The 16,139-nt window shown below is 43.9% G+C and overlaps 1 protein-coding gene across 1 annotated transcript in view; it reads left to right on the forward strand.

Annotated features, from left to right (window-relative positions):
* FAT3 (FAT atypical cadherin 3) overlaps positions 1 to 16,139 on the forward strand; it is a 650,121-nt gene that overhangs the window by 621,997 nt on the left and 11,985 nt on the right. Inside the window, 2 exon segments of the mRNA XM_041730335.1 lie at positions 12,799 to 12,952; positions 14,789 to 15,441. Coding sequence (XP_041586269.1) covers positions 12,799 to 12,952; positions 14,789 to 15,441 — 807 coding nt within the window.

A 16,139-nucleotide genomic window follows, 5' to 3' on the forward strand; every position in this document is an offset into this window, starting at 1 on the left:
GAAGGGAATAGAAGGTTTCTATTGTTTGAGGGAAAAGCCAGGATTACCTAAGTCCTGGGAGTCTGAAAATAAAAGAGTCTCTGACTTCCCCCAGATGCCATGTCTGTGCTAATGTAAACTAGGTCAGGCACTCGGCTAGTTGAAGGCTCTGCTGCCTTCCGACAGCCCAACCACTGATCATACTTGAGCCCCTTTGCAGAGTCTCTCAGCAGTAGTGTGATTAGCAAATTTAAACCTTCCCCACAAATCACTTAGAGATTCTGCTGTGCGCATTACCATCTAATGTTCGTGAAGCCCAACTCCAAATTTAGAGTCCATTTTATTATTAGAATGTTATAAACTGTCCACAAAATGATGCACTGCCGAAATACAGACACCAAAGTTATTTAGACTTGCATATGTTACTGCCACAATGAGGGCCAAGTGCCCTGGGGGGAAATTTCTACCGTCTCGATTTAAGAAATCTATTTGCTGTTTTTACTGTCTCAGCAGTATATGTAAATAAAGGGTTGTTATGGTGCCATAATTCCCGAATGATGGGCAGTAACTATACTTCAGTGGTTCTATAAACCAGCCCATTATGACAAGTCATGGCCAGTTTTTCACCAGGCAAAACAATTCTGCTAGTGTGAGCCATCCACGATATATAAAAGGAGCATATAATTAAATTGGGTTGAAATAGAACACCACTCCGTGTCAAATGCTGGGTACGGAGCCGCAAATTGTAACATACTTTTAACGATGGCAGGACATTGCTTTTGCTGGCAAAGCTATGGGCTTCCACGATGGGTTATCTTTAAAATAATAATCATCATTATCGTCACTGTATTAAGGAAAAAGACAGGGAATCTTGCTCTTCTATGTGCATTTGAATGTTTTTTAATTGCCTGAAATCTATGAGCTAAGTATTCAGTGCAGGTATGTTCATTAAGTGAGTGTGACTCCTATCGGCACAGCAATTTTCCTCTATTTTTTTTTTAATCTCATTTGGTTTAACCAAGTTTCAGCACTAAGGATCCACCTGCTGTATACTTTTCACACGGACTCAAGACAGCTTTCTTCTCCCTAAAGGCCCAACCTAGCCTACAGATTGCATACTCTCTGGTACTCTGCTTTGTCTCCTGCGCCCCTGGTACCCCTCTGATTGAGTTTGGGGACTAGGATGCACCACAGGTGCTCTTTCTTCCGAGGTGATAGAGCCTCCTATCAGTTCAAGTGTCTCCTTTGTTCCTGGAGGCTCACATTTTCCTGAACAAAGAAAGTATTTTTTCTCACTTCCATCTATACATGTCTCTTCCCTCTAGCCTACTGTTTCTGTTGAGTTGAGAAGGCCCAGTGGTTCTTCCATCAGCAACTCCCAGGGCATGATCCAGAAGGGGCACTCTGGGGGTCTCATGCACAACAGTACTGAACCCAGGGCTGCCAAACTCCTCACCACCCACCCAGAAATCTAAGGAGAGGGTTTCTGTTGCTCCCCTAGGAAATCAGAAGCACAGAACTCCTCCTCTGATGTGTGAGGTGGTATCTATCTGCTCCTGGCTATCAGGATTCAGACCTCAGCTCCTAAAAAAAAAAAAAAAAATAGGAGAGGGATTCTAATTTCTTGCCACTATTATCTGTTAACATAAGAGGAATTTTTGCTAGGTCCCTGTATCCTCTCTGAGAATTCTCAAAATCGGTGCCAAAGATTACTCTTTGGGTATCAGGATAAAAGCAAGAAAAGAAACAACCAATAATTTGGTCTTTAACTCCTATCTGTAAAACTATGCAGCTAATTGTAAGGTTATTTAAAAGAAAGGGAAAAAATCATCCAAGTTGTAAGTAATGGTTTAAAAAGAACATAAGGCTCAGTCATTAATGAAAGACTATTCATGCCTCTAGTCAACGCCCTCTGGCCGCAGGGGTGTCTAATCACAGAGAGGGAGTCTTGCTTCCCCAGGTCAAAGGCAAAGATGCAGGCAGTATTCAAAGGCAAAGATGCAGGCAGTATTCAAAGAGCAAAATAGGGCTAGAGAGAGTAGAGTGAGGTGCTTCCATGCGACCCGATGCACAGGAGAATGCTGGTGACAAGAGGTAATTGACCGAACATATTGCTGCTGTTTGAGCACTGTGGTCTGTGTTGCTCTGAAATTCCAGAACACATCTTTTAGTGTCATCACCCCCTCGACCACTGAGGACTGCTGGAGTATTGGTCATTGGCGGTCCCAGAGACACTCTCAAACGGCTTTCCTACCTCATTGTTCCAGAGCATTCAGAGTTTTTAAAGCAGGCAATCCACAGCAAGAGGTATTTTATTTCAAAGAGACAGGATTCTGCTCTAACCACCTCCAAATTCAGTCAGACCCTTGGTATGAAGTGGCAAGGAGGCTGTGTCTGCTAGCTCGGAATGACACGGTCAGCAGGTTTGACCAGTGTTATAACTCTAGCTGTCCCAAGAGCAAGCCATGCGAACCCCAAGCGAGTTAGAGCCCAGAATGCTAACTTGTAATGAGAGTGTAAATATGGCTCTGTAAATCAACCACAGAGGGAAGGCTCTCTCTCGTTAAAGCCTTGAAATTATATATATTTTGTAAACATGATCTGAAAATAGCAACCACCGTGAAGAAGAAACAGCCACGTCCCATTCTGACCCCTGATATCTAGCCCCCGTGGGTAGGGAGCAGCCCACTGAGCACCCACAATTTGGATCAGGGTCCTCAGTCCCCATGCCTTATCCTGCTCAGCTCAAGCCCATTACTGGAAAAACCTAGCTGAAGCAAAGCTATAATTTGACAAAGCAATGCAGTGAGCCAGGCAGTCACCATGCTAGAAATAGTCATTCTGTCAGCTTTGCATAAGACCAGAAGCCTAACTTTTAAAGTGAAAACTTGGTAAATGCTAAGAGTAAGACTATGTGCTCAGGACTGTGATAAGTGCTTACCTTGTGATTGCTTATGCACTGTGACAATTCTCATAATATTCTGGGATCAGTACCAGTCTTCCCTTCCCCAACCCCCATTTTACAGATTAAAAACAGGCCAGAGAGGTTAAGTAACTAGCCCAGCATCACACAGCTAATGAAGTGAGGAAGCCAGGGTTTGATCCGGGTTTATGGAACCCCCTCCAACCTGAGCTCTTGAAACTCTTGTTACTTAAAGTGTACTCCAGGAAACAATAGCATCCGCATCACTGCAAATGTTAGAAATGTTGCAACTCAGATCCCACCCCAAACCCACTGAATCCAAGTCTGTATTTTAACAAGATCTCTAGGTGGTATACTGATGTCTTTCTCTGTCTCTAAACTGCCCCAAAGCCTAAGGAAACTAGTGGTTTTTTTGTCTTCACATATCATAGATGGTGGTTTTCAATCTCTGAGATGCATGTGCATCACCTGAGGACCTTATTAAAATGAAACCTTGTTATGGAAGAGTCTCTTGAATGTTAAGGGAAAAGGAGAATCTCTATACTTGCCTCCACCACTCGCTGCCCATGTCAAAGGAACCTTCTGCTAGATCACCGAATCGTAATCACAAATTCCTAAACTTAATACCAAGAAAAATCTCTCAGTGAAAGTTTGGGGGGTTAGGGGGAATAAAATACCCAAACCTACAAATTGGAATCTCAGAATCTGCAAGCATGAAATTCAGACATCTTTGTTTTTAACAAGCCTCCAAGGTAGGTCTATGCACATCTCAGGACATTTGGGAAGCCCAATAAACTCAGTATTTGCAGGGATGTGAGTCAGTGATTTTCAGGAGAGGTTAAGCAGACACTGGATGTTCAGGAAGTGAATGTCAGGTGCATGCCCTGTATTTGTCATCACTGTTCCAGTGTAAAGATTGAACTTTGTTCCCAGTCAGGAGTTTGAGGTCCCCCTGAGCTCCCCGCCTAAGAGAAAAATGATGGTGTCTACTTACTCCCTCTAATAAGTTGCATGTAACAAGTTCTTGGATGTTGCCAATGGTTGGGCATAGAAGTATTTTCAGCCACAAAGCTGCCCAAGATACTTTGGGTGATGTTTTACTGAGTGTTTTGCATCCCTAAATGGTAAAGGTCTAGATAAGCTCGGGCCTTCAAACTTTAAGTAAATTCTGTGGTCCCATTGCTGTCTCTGTGACCAGCGGATTACATTTGTATGTCCCTCCTCCCCTCACAGCTGGCTTAAAAGAATTGAACAGGGTTCCTGTAGGAGCTCAGCCCACTGGCCCACTGAGGAAAGTGGGACAGAGAAGGGAGGGGCCAAACCCCAGTGAATATACTGTGGACATCATTTTTTAAAACTATTTTAAGTAATTTCGTCACCCAATGTAGGGCTCAAACTCACAAGCTTGAAATCAAGGGTCACATGCTCTACTGACTGAGCCAACCAGCCGCCCTTCTGTGAATATATAATTTGACTGAGCTTTGCAGCTTATGGGGAAAAAATTTTTTTTTCTGGGTGACTTTCTTCTAAATATGGAGGTACCTTATTTTTGGTACTTTGGAAAAAACCCTATGGTAACAACATTAATAATGTAGATATTGCTACAGAAAAAAAAAATCTCAAAACCCTAAAGCAGTCAAGTTCTGTGCAAACACAAAAGAACATGCTGGATAGGAAAAAAAAAAAAAAGAAGAAGAAGAAGAACATGCTGGATAGTGAGAATTTAAGGTGTGCCTAATGTTAACACATTGCATGTTTCCAGATCCTCAAAGAAAATGCTAGAGGCTCAGCCCAATATACAATATATGAAATGTGAGTAAGCTATCCTAGGGAAAGTTATAGGTCTCACCTTTATGCACCCTGCATGGTGAAAGATGTGAAGTAATGACAGAGCCCATGACCTACAGCCAAGCTCACCCTACTTGTGATTAGCATCGCGTGTGATAATCCATACACCAGTTTTCTCATACTTATTGAGATTCACACAGACTAGACCTTTCCGGATTTCCCAATATTCAGCCTAGAAATCAGAGTAAGAAACTCCCATGGCTCTCAGTTGTTTGGTTGACGGGCAACAGAAATGAAGCTGATTTCAGAACCCATAATAATTATAATAATTACAACAATAAAGCACCTAATGTTTGCGTGCTACATTGTGGTTGATGAATCCAAAAGCCTTATTATCCTTTATGAAGTGGGTATTAGTGAGGTTCAATTACCAGATAAAAATAGGGAGGTTCCTGGAGGCCAGGCGGCTCGGCTGTGATCACATCCCGCTGGTGGGTAACAGCCAGAACTTAAAAGGACCCAACCTCACTGACACCTCACAGCTGCCTCCCCAGATCATGTGCGCTCTTGGGGTTTCTAAATGAAATCCATAATCCAGCAAGCATAGTGGTTGATGCTGACTTCAGATCCCAAATGCCAGCTCACGTTTGTCATTACTTCCACCTTTGTGCACCAGGCAGATGTCTCCTTATCAAGGCAGCCAAACCTGATCAGAATCATGTCACCTACACTAGAGAGCAGGACCGAGGGTTGAGGCCATTACCTGGGTGAAGGAGGTTGGAAAAAGGACTAATAAGTCAAAGGAGTAAGATAGAAATGATCTTGATTATTTGCCTACGCAGCCCAAATTCACTCTGTAATTGCCCAAGCCGTTTCTATTTTTGCATTTAATAGGTTTGCAGTATTCTTTGAACGAGGGAAGGAGGGGGCATTTTAAGTTTGTCCGGGTGCAGATTTCAAAGCCATCTGCATCTGCTAAAACTAGAAGGATTGTAAACAAGAGCACAGCTTTGAGGCCAAGCTTAAAAATACACTCCTCACTTTGCCATGATTCCAGGGGAGAAAGGCTGTAACATTATTATTTTTTTAACATGTATCTCAATGCTAAGAATATGATTGTCTTTTTTTAACCTGGGAACTGCTTTAAGTGGTGTCTGCCACTTACTGACTATGTAACTTTAGACAAACCATCCTACTTAAACCTCAGTTCCCTTATTTCTAAAATAATTATAATAATTGTACTTACAACATAGGGTCGTTGTCACAAATTAAATGAGAAAATGCACAGAACGTTCTTCGCATTTTTCCTAGTGCATAATAAGCTTTTGTTCTTTTTTTTTAATTTTTTGAAAGATTTATTTTAGAGAGAGAGCACAAGCATAAGGGGCAGAAAGAAAAGAATGTGAAGCAGATTCCAATCTGATGGGGTGCTCCATCTCACAACCCCGAAATCGTGACCTGAACCAAAACCGAGCGTCCACTGCTTAACCAAATAAGTCACGCAGGCACCCCTAAGCTGTTGTTCTTCTAATAATTTCCTTATTTAATCTTCTTCCCTCATCCTGAAAAAAACCTACAGTTTTTCATCACACTTGGAGATTTCCCACTACTTTTTGTTTTTATTTCACATTTACAAAGTGTTAAATTTTTATTTGTGGTCAGATGGTAATGCCTGGATATCTCTTGAAATTTTCTTTCCTTGATTTGTGTTCTATACCAACATATGGTAATGCTTGGGAATAGCAAAAACTTTATGATGCCAGTATCTTAGTATTTAATGATGATTTGGCTCCCAGAGGGGTATCCGATGTTGTCCATCTTCTCATCTCCTTAGCTCCCTGGAGTGTGGTGGAGTCAACATACAAGCTCCTTCTCATTCCTAGCAAGTGATAAGTTCCCTCACTGACAAGTTTCAATGTCAATACCATCTCGTAGAAATGTTTGAGGATCTGAAAGTCTGGATTCAAGCTCAGATGCAATCACTTACCGGTTATAAGTTCTTGATGGAGCCACTAACCTCTCCAACACCACCATGGAGTTGAGATGTTAATGGGGCTTTTCATTTTTCCTTCATAGGATTATTGTGGTCCTTCATAAAATGACTCAGAGTGATTTTAAACCACTACAGCATTAGATCCCTTAGTATCACCATGGCAGACTTATTGATATTCTAAAATTATCAGTAATGGGGCCCAGGCCAGGATAATGAGAACATAAATAAAACCTCACAATAACAGGTTACTCTTGAACAGCAATCCTCTTTCATAGAATCTAAGAATAGGTATCTCTCTTCTTTCATTTAAAGAAAAATCTGACCACTTTATTTTTTTTAATTTTTTAAAGATTTTTATTTATTTATTCATGAGAGACACAGAGAGGGGTGGGGGGGAGAGAGAGAGAGAGAGAGAGGCAGAGACACAGACAGAGGGAGAAGCAAGCTCCATGCAGGGAGCCTGATGGGGGACTAGATCCCGGGACTCCAAGATCATGCCCTGGGCCGAAGGCAGGCACTAAACCACTGAGCCACCCAAGGATCCCCAAATCTGACCACTTTAAAATAAAATTTTCCTCTCATCATGTTAACATAACTACTCTAAATTTAAAGTTCTAAAAGAAATCATTTTTCTAAGTGTTCTCTGTCTCCTTTGTCCCATGGGTTTGAGACCAGAGCAGATACTAGACAGTTTCCTTCTGTTTTTATAAGCAGAGGATCCAGAAAGAGTGAAATGAAGTATAGTTGTTAAAAATACAGTTCAGGATGATCTTGGACAGTTTAGGGACTCTGGAGCCAGACCCACAGTAGCTTCACAACCATGAATAAGAAATCAGCCCTTCTGAACCCTAGTTTCCTCATCTAGAAAATGGGACTAACAACAGTACCTCTGACACAGGCTTATTTTCAGAATGAGATGAGCTATAGTACGTGAGAAGTGCTTAGAACTGCTTTTGGCACAGAATAAATGTCATACAAAGTATAGCTGCTGTCATTGTCATTGTCATCATCTTCAAAATGGAGAGCCAGTTTTCTCAGATGTAGAACAGAGCTCTTCAGTCAGCCATGGTTTGCTCCAGCCTAGATCCAATGTCCCCACTGTATGTTCCCACCACACCCTGTGCCTACTATCATGGTGATTTTGTAGCCACCTGTGTGTTTATAGATGGTGTACTTCTGTCTCTGTATCCCCAGGGGTGTGCTGGGAACCAGCCCTCTAAAAATAAAAGCCCCTATTTGTAATGTTTGTTGATTTCTATGATGCAAATACTCCCTCCGTGGCTGACATGAGGCTCCTGGTGGTTTAATAACTGGCCTGCCAAAACATAAAAAATAAATAAAATAAATAAAATTAAAAAAATAAATAAATAACTGGCCTGCCAAATTCCCGAATGTTTAACAGTCCATTCTTACAACCCTATGAGCTGGCTCCAGCCTATGGCTTAGGCACTCAGTCAGTGAATAGGTTAATCAGTCAGGCTGGCAGCTGCATCCAGTAACACTAGAAATCCCACAAAAGATAATGAAAATGACAAAATGCAGAAGGAGATATGTGGGAGTAAAATAGTGCATTAGAGACATTGCCTCATTTCAAATTCTGATTTTCCAAGGCACCGAGACATCAAATCAAAGAAATCAAACCCATGACCTTAGAATCCAGTTAGAATCCAGTTTCCATGATAGGAATTCAATGTCCCTTATTTCCAGACACGCCTTCTATGGCTCCCCCTCCCCCCAACTACTTCTGCTATGACTCTATTTGGGAAATTGCGGAAGCTTGCCAAATAGGAGTTGGTGAGGGAGGAATTTTTCCTGCTCTGACCCACCTTGCCTTAGATTCCCCCTTTGGGGACTTTCCTCCTACCTCATCATTGATGTGTTTTCAAGTCCTGTCCTATGGTTGTTGCCACCCCTCCACCACCCCCACCCCCTACCCCCCAAACTCCCACCCCCCAGGTAGTCAAGAAAGGAATCTAATTCATCCTCACAAGTTACTCTACCTCTAAATGGCATGCTATTCTGGCCAAGGACTAGCTAGGCGATACAAAGAAGCATTATTCCCAGTTCTAACTGCTTTCATCAATCCCACTCAATTCCATTAAGGCAAGCAGCTTCCCAAATTGGAAAAAAAAAACAATGGTGAGTCAGCATAATTTAAAGCAAGCATACCTCAGACTCCTACAGCCTGTCCACAGACATCAGGCTGGCCACCTTGGACACAGTTTACATCAACAATGGTCTTTCCTTAAGAGTTAGTTCCCTGGTATTTCATTGATGTTGCATTCAAGAGCATTGGGTATCTCTCAGAGCTTTGTGTTTCTTGTTGCCAGGGAGGCTGGGACCTCATAGTCCCCTCATTTTGTGAATGTAAAGATTTCTCTCTTGCCTCCTGTACCTGCTTCCTGAAGGTGAGTTTCTTGCTCTGAACCTATAAACACCCACACAGACATAATGTCCCCCTAGATGTGAGAGATCTCTATCATTTGGGTTGAGTGAACATAAATGAGCATATATGCTATTTTAATCTATAGATTTTTAACTATGTTATGCCTGTAGAAATAAATCTATAGGGAGCACCTAGCTGGCTCACTAGAAAGAGTATGCAACTCTTGATCTCTGAGGTCATGAGTTCAAGCCCCATGTTGGGTGCAGAGATTACTAAAATAAATAAATAAACAAACAAACTTAAAAAAAATCAATCTATGAAGTCCCAGCATCAGTCACTGGGGAGCAGAGACTAGCCCAAGAACCCTTCAAACAAGAGAATGGTTATTTACAGCATTTACAAAAGCTCTTAGAAATGAGGAAGTCTCATTGGTCACTTCAGGGCAATGGTAGCAGCTTGCTGTCACAATCTTACTATTGCATGAGTAAAGGCATTTTAATAAGCCATAAGCCATAAGAGTGAGAGGATTGAGAAGGAGACAACATTGACACAGGTTGGAGGTGGGAGGCAAATGGACAGCTGTTGAGGAACAGAGAAGTGGAGCTTTGAGAGGCTGAAACGTTGACCAGTAGAAACAAATCTGAAAATGAATACCTGAAAAGCTTAGGAACTGGAGGCATCAGTCATTTCTAAAAGGAGAAAAGATGGGGAGAAGGGCTTAAAATAAGAATTAGTCAAAATGTCCTAGAGGCAATCAGAACCCTAGATTCCCACTTCTCTCTGCATGGCCAGGTAACCACTCCCCCTCTCAGACCCTGGCAGAGCCTGCAGGTGAGTTGCAGAAGTGAGAAGACAGGGAGCACCTGGCACTGCCCTGCATTTAGTCAGTGGGGAGGTGGGTAGAAGTAAATCTCATGTGTTCATTGGATGCTGAGACCCACAACCATCCTTCCTCTACCACCACTTGATCCCCTGAATGTTAGAAACCAGGCCATCACTCTCCCTCCGGGCAGGTGATAAGGGTCATTAGTGGGGAAATTTACCAACCCAGTGGTACTGAAACAGTATCACAGTATCACAGTTGACAAACCCCACTCATGTGCTCAGAGCTTCCTATTAGATTTCTAATTTCCTACCACTCCATTCTGCAATCTGAGCTGATAAGGAAGGATTGTCATAGAAGGTAGGAAATCCTCTAATTTGGAAGATAAGGAATATATTAAGCTTCTCCAGAGAAACAGAACCAATAGGATGGATGGATGGATGGATGGATGGATGGATGGATGGATGGATGGTTGGATAGATGATAGATAGATAGATAGATAGACAGACAGACAGACAGACAGGTTTTAAGGAGTTGACTCATACAATTGTGGGGATAGCAAGTCTGAACTGCTATATATATGGGGCAGGCCAGCAGGCTCAAAATTCATGTAAGAGTTGATTTTGTAGTCTTGAGTCTGAAGTCACAGAGCAGACCATCAGGCTGGAAACTCAGGCAAAATTTCTACATTGCTGCAGAATTCCTCACAGCATCATCTGGACTGTGTTTGTCCAACAATTGGGTATCATAGCCTAGTCAAAATGACACATAAAAATCACTATTACAGAGACCAAAATTAAGAAACAGAGAAAAAAAAACAACTTGGAGAAAACTATGCAGGGAGAAAACTTCATAAAAATATTAATATCCTCAGAGAGATAAGAGAAGATATTGTAGCCACAAAACATGAGCAGGCTGCTATCATTTAGACACTCATACATGTAACCTTAGTGAACAAAAAAGGAGCCCTTGTAAAATGACAACATAAATGAAAATCTCAAAGTTTCAGAAGATGAGAATGTCTCAGAAAGTACAGAAAAAAAAACCCTTGGAGATGTAATAGAAGAAAAGTAACTAGAGGAAGGTCTAGGAGATCTAAGATCTAAATCATAAAACTTCCATAAAGACAGAACAAGGAAAACAAAGGAATAGAAATCGTCAATGAAATAATTAAGTTTTCCGAAAATTAAAGGACAAGAATTTCCAGGGAACCCAGTACTGGTTGAAATAAGACCATACTAAAGCACATCATGGTGAAATCTCAGAAAATTGGGAAGATCCTCCACATTGTTGGAGAAGAAGGAAAAAAAAACAGATCATGTACAAAATTTAGGAACCAAAAGACTTCAAATTTCTCAAGGGCCACCTCGAAGGAATTGCTGAGAATTCTGTACACAGCCTACAGAATGGAGGTGAGGGTGAAGCAAAGACACCTCCAGCTATGCAGGATCTCACAACATTGAGCTGTAAACCCTTCCTCTGAAAGCTACTACAGAGTGTATCCTAATGAAATAGAGGTTAAGGAAGACAGAGGATACCAGAGACACTGGATCCAGCCCAGGAGAGCAGAGAGGGCGATCCCAGGACAGCAGCTCCACAGCAGGACGAGAGGGCACTCAGGGTAATCAGAAAGCCTTAGAGAAAAGATTTCTGCAGGCTATGAAAATACAGAACACCGGGCAAAACAGGGATACACGGAGAAACCTAGTCAAAGAGGAGTTTGGTGTTGAAGTAACAATAAGGACAGTTGATCCTTGAAGTGGGAGTTGGGGCACCGACCCATGGCACAGTTGAAAATCTGTGTATACCTTTTGACTTTTTCTAAAACTTAACTCTTAATAGAGCCCACCTTTGACCAGAAGCCTTACCAATAGCATAAACCATCGACTGACACATATTGTATATGTTATACATATGATATACGGTATTCTTAAAGAAAGCTAGAGAAAAGAAAATGTTATTAAGAAAACCATAGGGAAGAGAAAATATATTTATAGTACCAAACTTTTAAAAATTCATGCATAAGTGACCCTGGGCAGTTCAAACCCATGTGGTTCAAAGATCAGCTTTGCTGTTCAAGGGGATGTAGGGCTGCTGTTGTACAAAATAGGACTTAGAGAACTATCTGACTCTTTACTATGTGCTTTACACCTTTAATTTAAAAAGGAATTTAAAATTCTTTTAAAGTAGGGCAAAAGAAAATCCTTACTAATTATTCATCCCTTCCAGCTCTGAGAGATAAATAATGCCATTGTCCTTTTGGAATCTTACCCACTCCATTATTTAATATTCTCTGCAGTACAGATACTCCTGCCTATTTCCTCATGCTGGGTTCATGAGTAGAGCAAGTTGACAAAGATGTGAAAATTAGGATCCAAACACGGGATCTGGGTGAAGGCTGGGATTCTTCCATTTACCTGTGCATATGTCAAACTGAGGCTCATTTGAGTTTTACCTGTCTTCCCCTCACTTCCTCTCTAGGTGGGAAATGTGGTTCTCAGCTAAGCAGAAAAGGCACAAGGATGGGGGAGGGTTCGGGAAAGGAACCGGCATGGCACCTGGGATACACTGCTCTTCCCTGGAAACTTCCTGCCTTTTTGTAGCAGTGTGCTGAGGAAGGCATCTTCTCCCATCTTGACCGCTGCTCTTGGGGTCTATTTCTTGGGTGTCTCTCACCATTCTCACTCCCATTTAGGCAGGTGGTTAATTCAGTGAATTTTTGTGGACTAACAGGGGACCCAAACCGTTACTTGGCATCTTTGTGGCAAATGGGTCCCAAGTTCAAAATAACCAACTTGATAATCCTCTTCGGAATCAGGAATCAGGAGGGCACATGATGGCTGAGTCCCTGCACTTGGAGCATTGCCAGTGGCACCTGTGGCTCATGAGGACCTCTGTCTCCCTAGGCTATCAGTGTACCTGTCTCTCACAGTTCACCGGGAGAAACTGTGAGTCGGAGATCACAGCTTGCTTCCCAAACCCCTGCCAGAATGGAGGCTCCTGCGACCCCATCGGGAACACTTTCATCTGTAATTGCAAAGCTGGGCTCACTGGAGTCACGTAAGTTGAGATTGTGCAACAGCCTTTCTATCTGCTGCTTCTTGTTGCTAAGAGAGCAAAACTGTAAACAACTAATAGGGACAGAAGATTTACCACTAGTAGGACAGGCAAATTAAATGTTAACAGGGATTATCTCTGGGTAATGGGGTTATTGGTAACTTACATTTTTTTTCCTTTATACTTCTGTATATTTGCAAATTTTTATGTAATTACTATGTGTTCTGTAGTTAAAAAAAATAATTCTTTTAAATAAAATCCATCTAGGACCCATAATATTTCCAGCATAATTCTGAGGCAGACATATTACCCATTTCCCTAAAACTCATTAACTGGACTCTACTGCCTAACGTTTTATGATCATTCTGAGAAACTCAAGCATACCTTTCCTTTGCAAACCCTTTCCCCCCCAAGAAATGAGGGAAATTAAAGTGTTAGTCAAATGGAAAGGGACTGTTTTAAGCTCTAAGTGAAACGCCACTTCCAACCATCCTTGATCATTTGAGAAGTATATATATGTAATCTCAAGCAAGTGATATTCTAATTACAGATCAGTCTTATGTATTCATTAAGGCAAATCTCCCGAGGACTTTACCAGGAAATACTTAGCCGACTTTGAATCGTTGGATGTAATTTAAAGTAATAAAGCTGCATTTATTTTTAAATACTCTGTGATTCTAATTTCCGAATGACCTGGCCTCAATCTGTTCAAATTAGGGACGTTTGACTACATTTTAAAAGGTGGATTACCAAAGATATAAGTGATCGTGCCATTAAATGAACACATCGGAGCAATTGCTGAAGTAGAGACAAGTGAAGGAGAAGGAAGGTCCATGTTCTCACATAATGTTAAGCTAAGAAAGAATAAGACTTAAATGCCTGCCTTATAATTATACTCAACGTGAGCCATGGATTGCTTTGAGGAGAATAAAATTGATTTAATTATTTTTCATTAGAATGCTCTGATCATTCTTTCCTGATAATCTGCATTAGTATTAACTTTTATCGTAAGCACGGAATCTGTTGTAAGATATTTAGGTCTCTAGCCCACCTACCCACTTACTCTGTTAACCACCCTGCAGTCATGCATTCATGCGTGCACACACACACACACACACACACTCACACACAGTTCCCAGAGAGACCAAAAATGACAGTAACTGTTGGAGGCAAATGTCAGAACCAAAGATTTCTTACCTCGGGAAAACCTATTCATGGTATATATAGGTTCACTGCTGTTTCCCTGCAATTCCATAATCCCCAAAGCTCAGAGAACTAAAAAGGTTAAGGGTAGGTTAGCGGCAAACCAATTTGGTGGCAAACCCAGCCAAAATGGCTCTGAGACTATTTCTAGTCTTTATTTCTCTCATTTAGTGTGAGTATCCATATACTTTATTGTAGAAGCACTGGTGTATGCATGTGCTTATGGGGTCCGCGGCCCCCACCAGTTCCAGCAGCGGGGCGGGTGTGTTACGGAACATGAAAGACACGTACTGGATGGTGTTTCTAAAATTGTAAAAATTTAAACTCTGAGATGCATCCTGCCCCGAAGGCCTGGAGACCAGGACCTCTCCGACAGCGCGTTTGCTCCCTTGCGGCTCCTCCTCCCACCTGGATGGGGTCAGGCTACGTGAGAGCCATCGGGTTGGTTGGGAGGAGCCCCTCAGCCCCTCAGCCCCTGCCCCCGCCCCCCGAGGCGCGCACCCGGCGCACCTGCGCACCTGCGCACCTGGCGCACTCAGCACCTGTGGCCCCTCGCGCCCTCCCTGGGCCACCCGGGGCCGCCCGCCGCGCTGCGGGACCCGCAGTCTGAGCCGGGCTCTGTGTTTTGTCGCGAAGGTGTGAGGAGGACGTGAACGAGTGCGAGCGGGAGGAGTGCGAGAACGGGGGCTCCTGCGTGAACGTGTTCGGCTCCTTCGTGTGCAACTGCACGCCGGGCTACGTGGGCCAGTACTGCGGGCTGCGCCCCGTGGTGGTGCCCAACATCCAGGCCGGCCACTCGTACGTGGGCAAGGAGGAGCTCATCGGCATCGCCGTGGTCCTCCTGGTCATCCTCGTGCTGGTCGTCCTCTTCGTGGTCTTCCGCAAGAAGGTCTTCCGCAAGAACTACTCGCGCAACAACATCACGCTGGTGCAGGACCCCGCCACGGCCGCCCTGCTGCACAAAAGCAACGGCGGCCCGTTCCGGGGCCTGCGCGCCGGGGACGCGCGCAACGTCTACCAGGAGGTGGGGCCCCCGCAGGTGCCCGTGCGCCCCATGGCCTACACCCCCTGCTTCCAGGGCGACTCCCGCAGCAACCTGGATAAGATCGTGGACGGGCTGGGCGGCGAGCCCCAGGAGATGACCACCTTCCACCCCGAGTCCCCGCGCATCCTCACGGCCAGGCGCGGCGTGGTCGTGTGCAGTGTGGCCCCCAACCTGCCCGCCGTGTCGCCCTGCCGCTCCGACTGCGACTCCATCCGGAAGAACGGCTGGGACTCGGGACCCGACAGTGAGTAGGGGCCCGCAGGGGGTCCCTTGTTCCTCCAGGGTCCCCGGGAAGCCGGGGGGGGGGGGGGGGGGGGCGCTGGCGCAGCAGGAGGGCATCGGGAACGGAGCGAGAACCTGCCCAGGCAGCGCACCTGTTGTGACGTGTTGTGGCATTGAATGTTCAGGAAAATTGCTCTGGTTCTTGTCCCCATTTACAGGCGGGGAAAATGAGGCTCAGAGAGTACGCATCAGGTGTCCAAGGTCCCAGAGCTAGTAGCAGGCAGCAGAGAGGGTGGGAGATCCAGAGCTGCCGACTCTAAAAGCCCACGGTCTCCTCACAGAAGCACACCACTCCCTGGTGGTAGTTCAAACAGTGTAGTGACATAAGGGGTATACGGAGAGCATATGCCAGAAGGTTAGAGGAAGAAGCTGTTTCTAGACGTAGGGTGAAGACTTGAGAGGCGCAGAGGGACATTCGAGTTGGACCGTGGGTTAAAGGTCTGTGGAAAGGTGGAGGAGCCTCTCAGAAGACACAAGCCATTCTATTTGGCTGGAATGCAGAGTCCAAGAAACAAGAGGGTGAACCTGAAGACAGGAAAAGTCCAGTCCAGATAGTGTATTTCCCTCTCCTTTAGGCCTCATGCAGCAGTAGTCTAGCCAAAGGAAAGAGCCACAGGTGCAAAGGTCCTGTGGTGAGAAAGGCCCTGACATGTTGGAGGT

This window comes from Vulpes lagopus, chromosome 15 (assembly GCF_018345385.1).
Source record: "Vulpes lagopus strain Blue_001 chromosome 15, ASM1834538v1, whole genome shotgun sequence".
In the NCBI taxonomy this organism is placed as follows: domain Eukaryota; kingdom Metazoa; phylum Chordata; class Mammalia; order Carnivora; family Canidae; genus Vulpes; species Vulpes lagopus.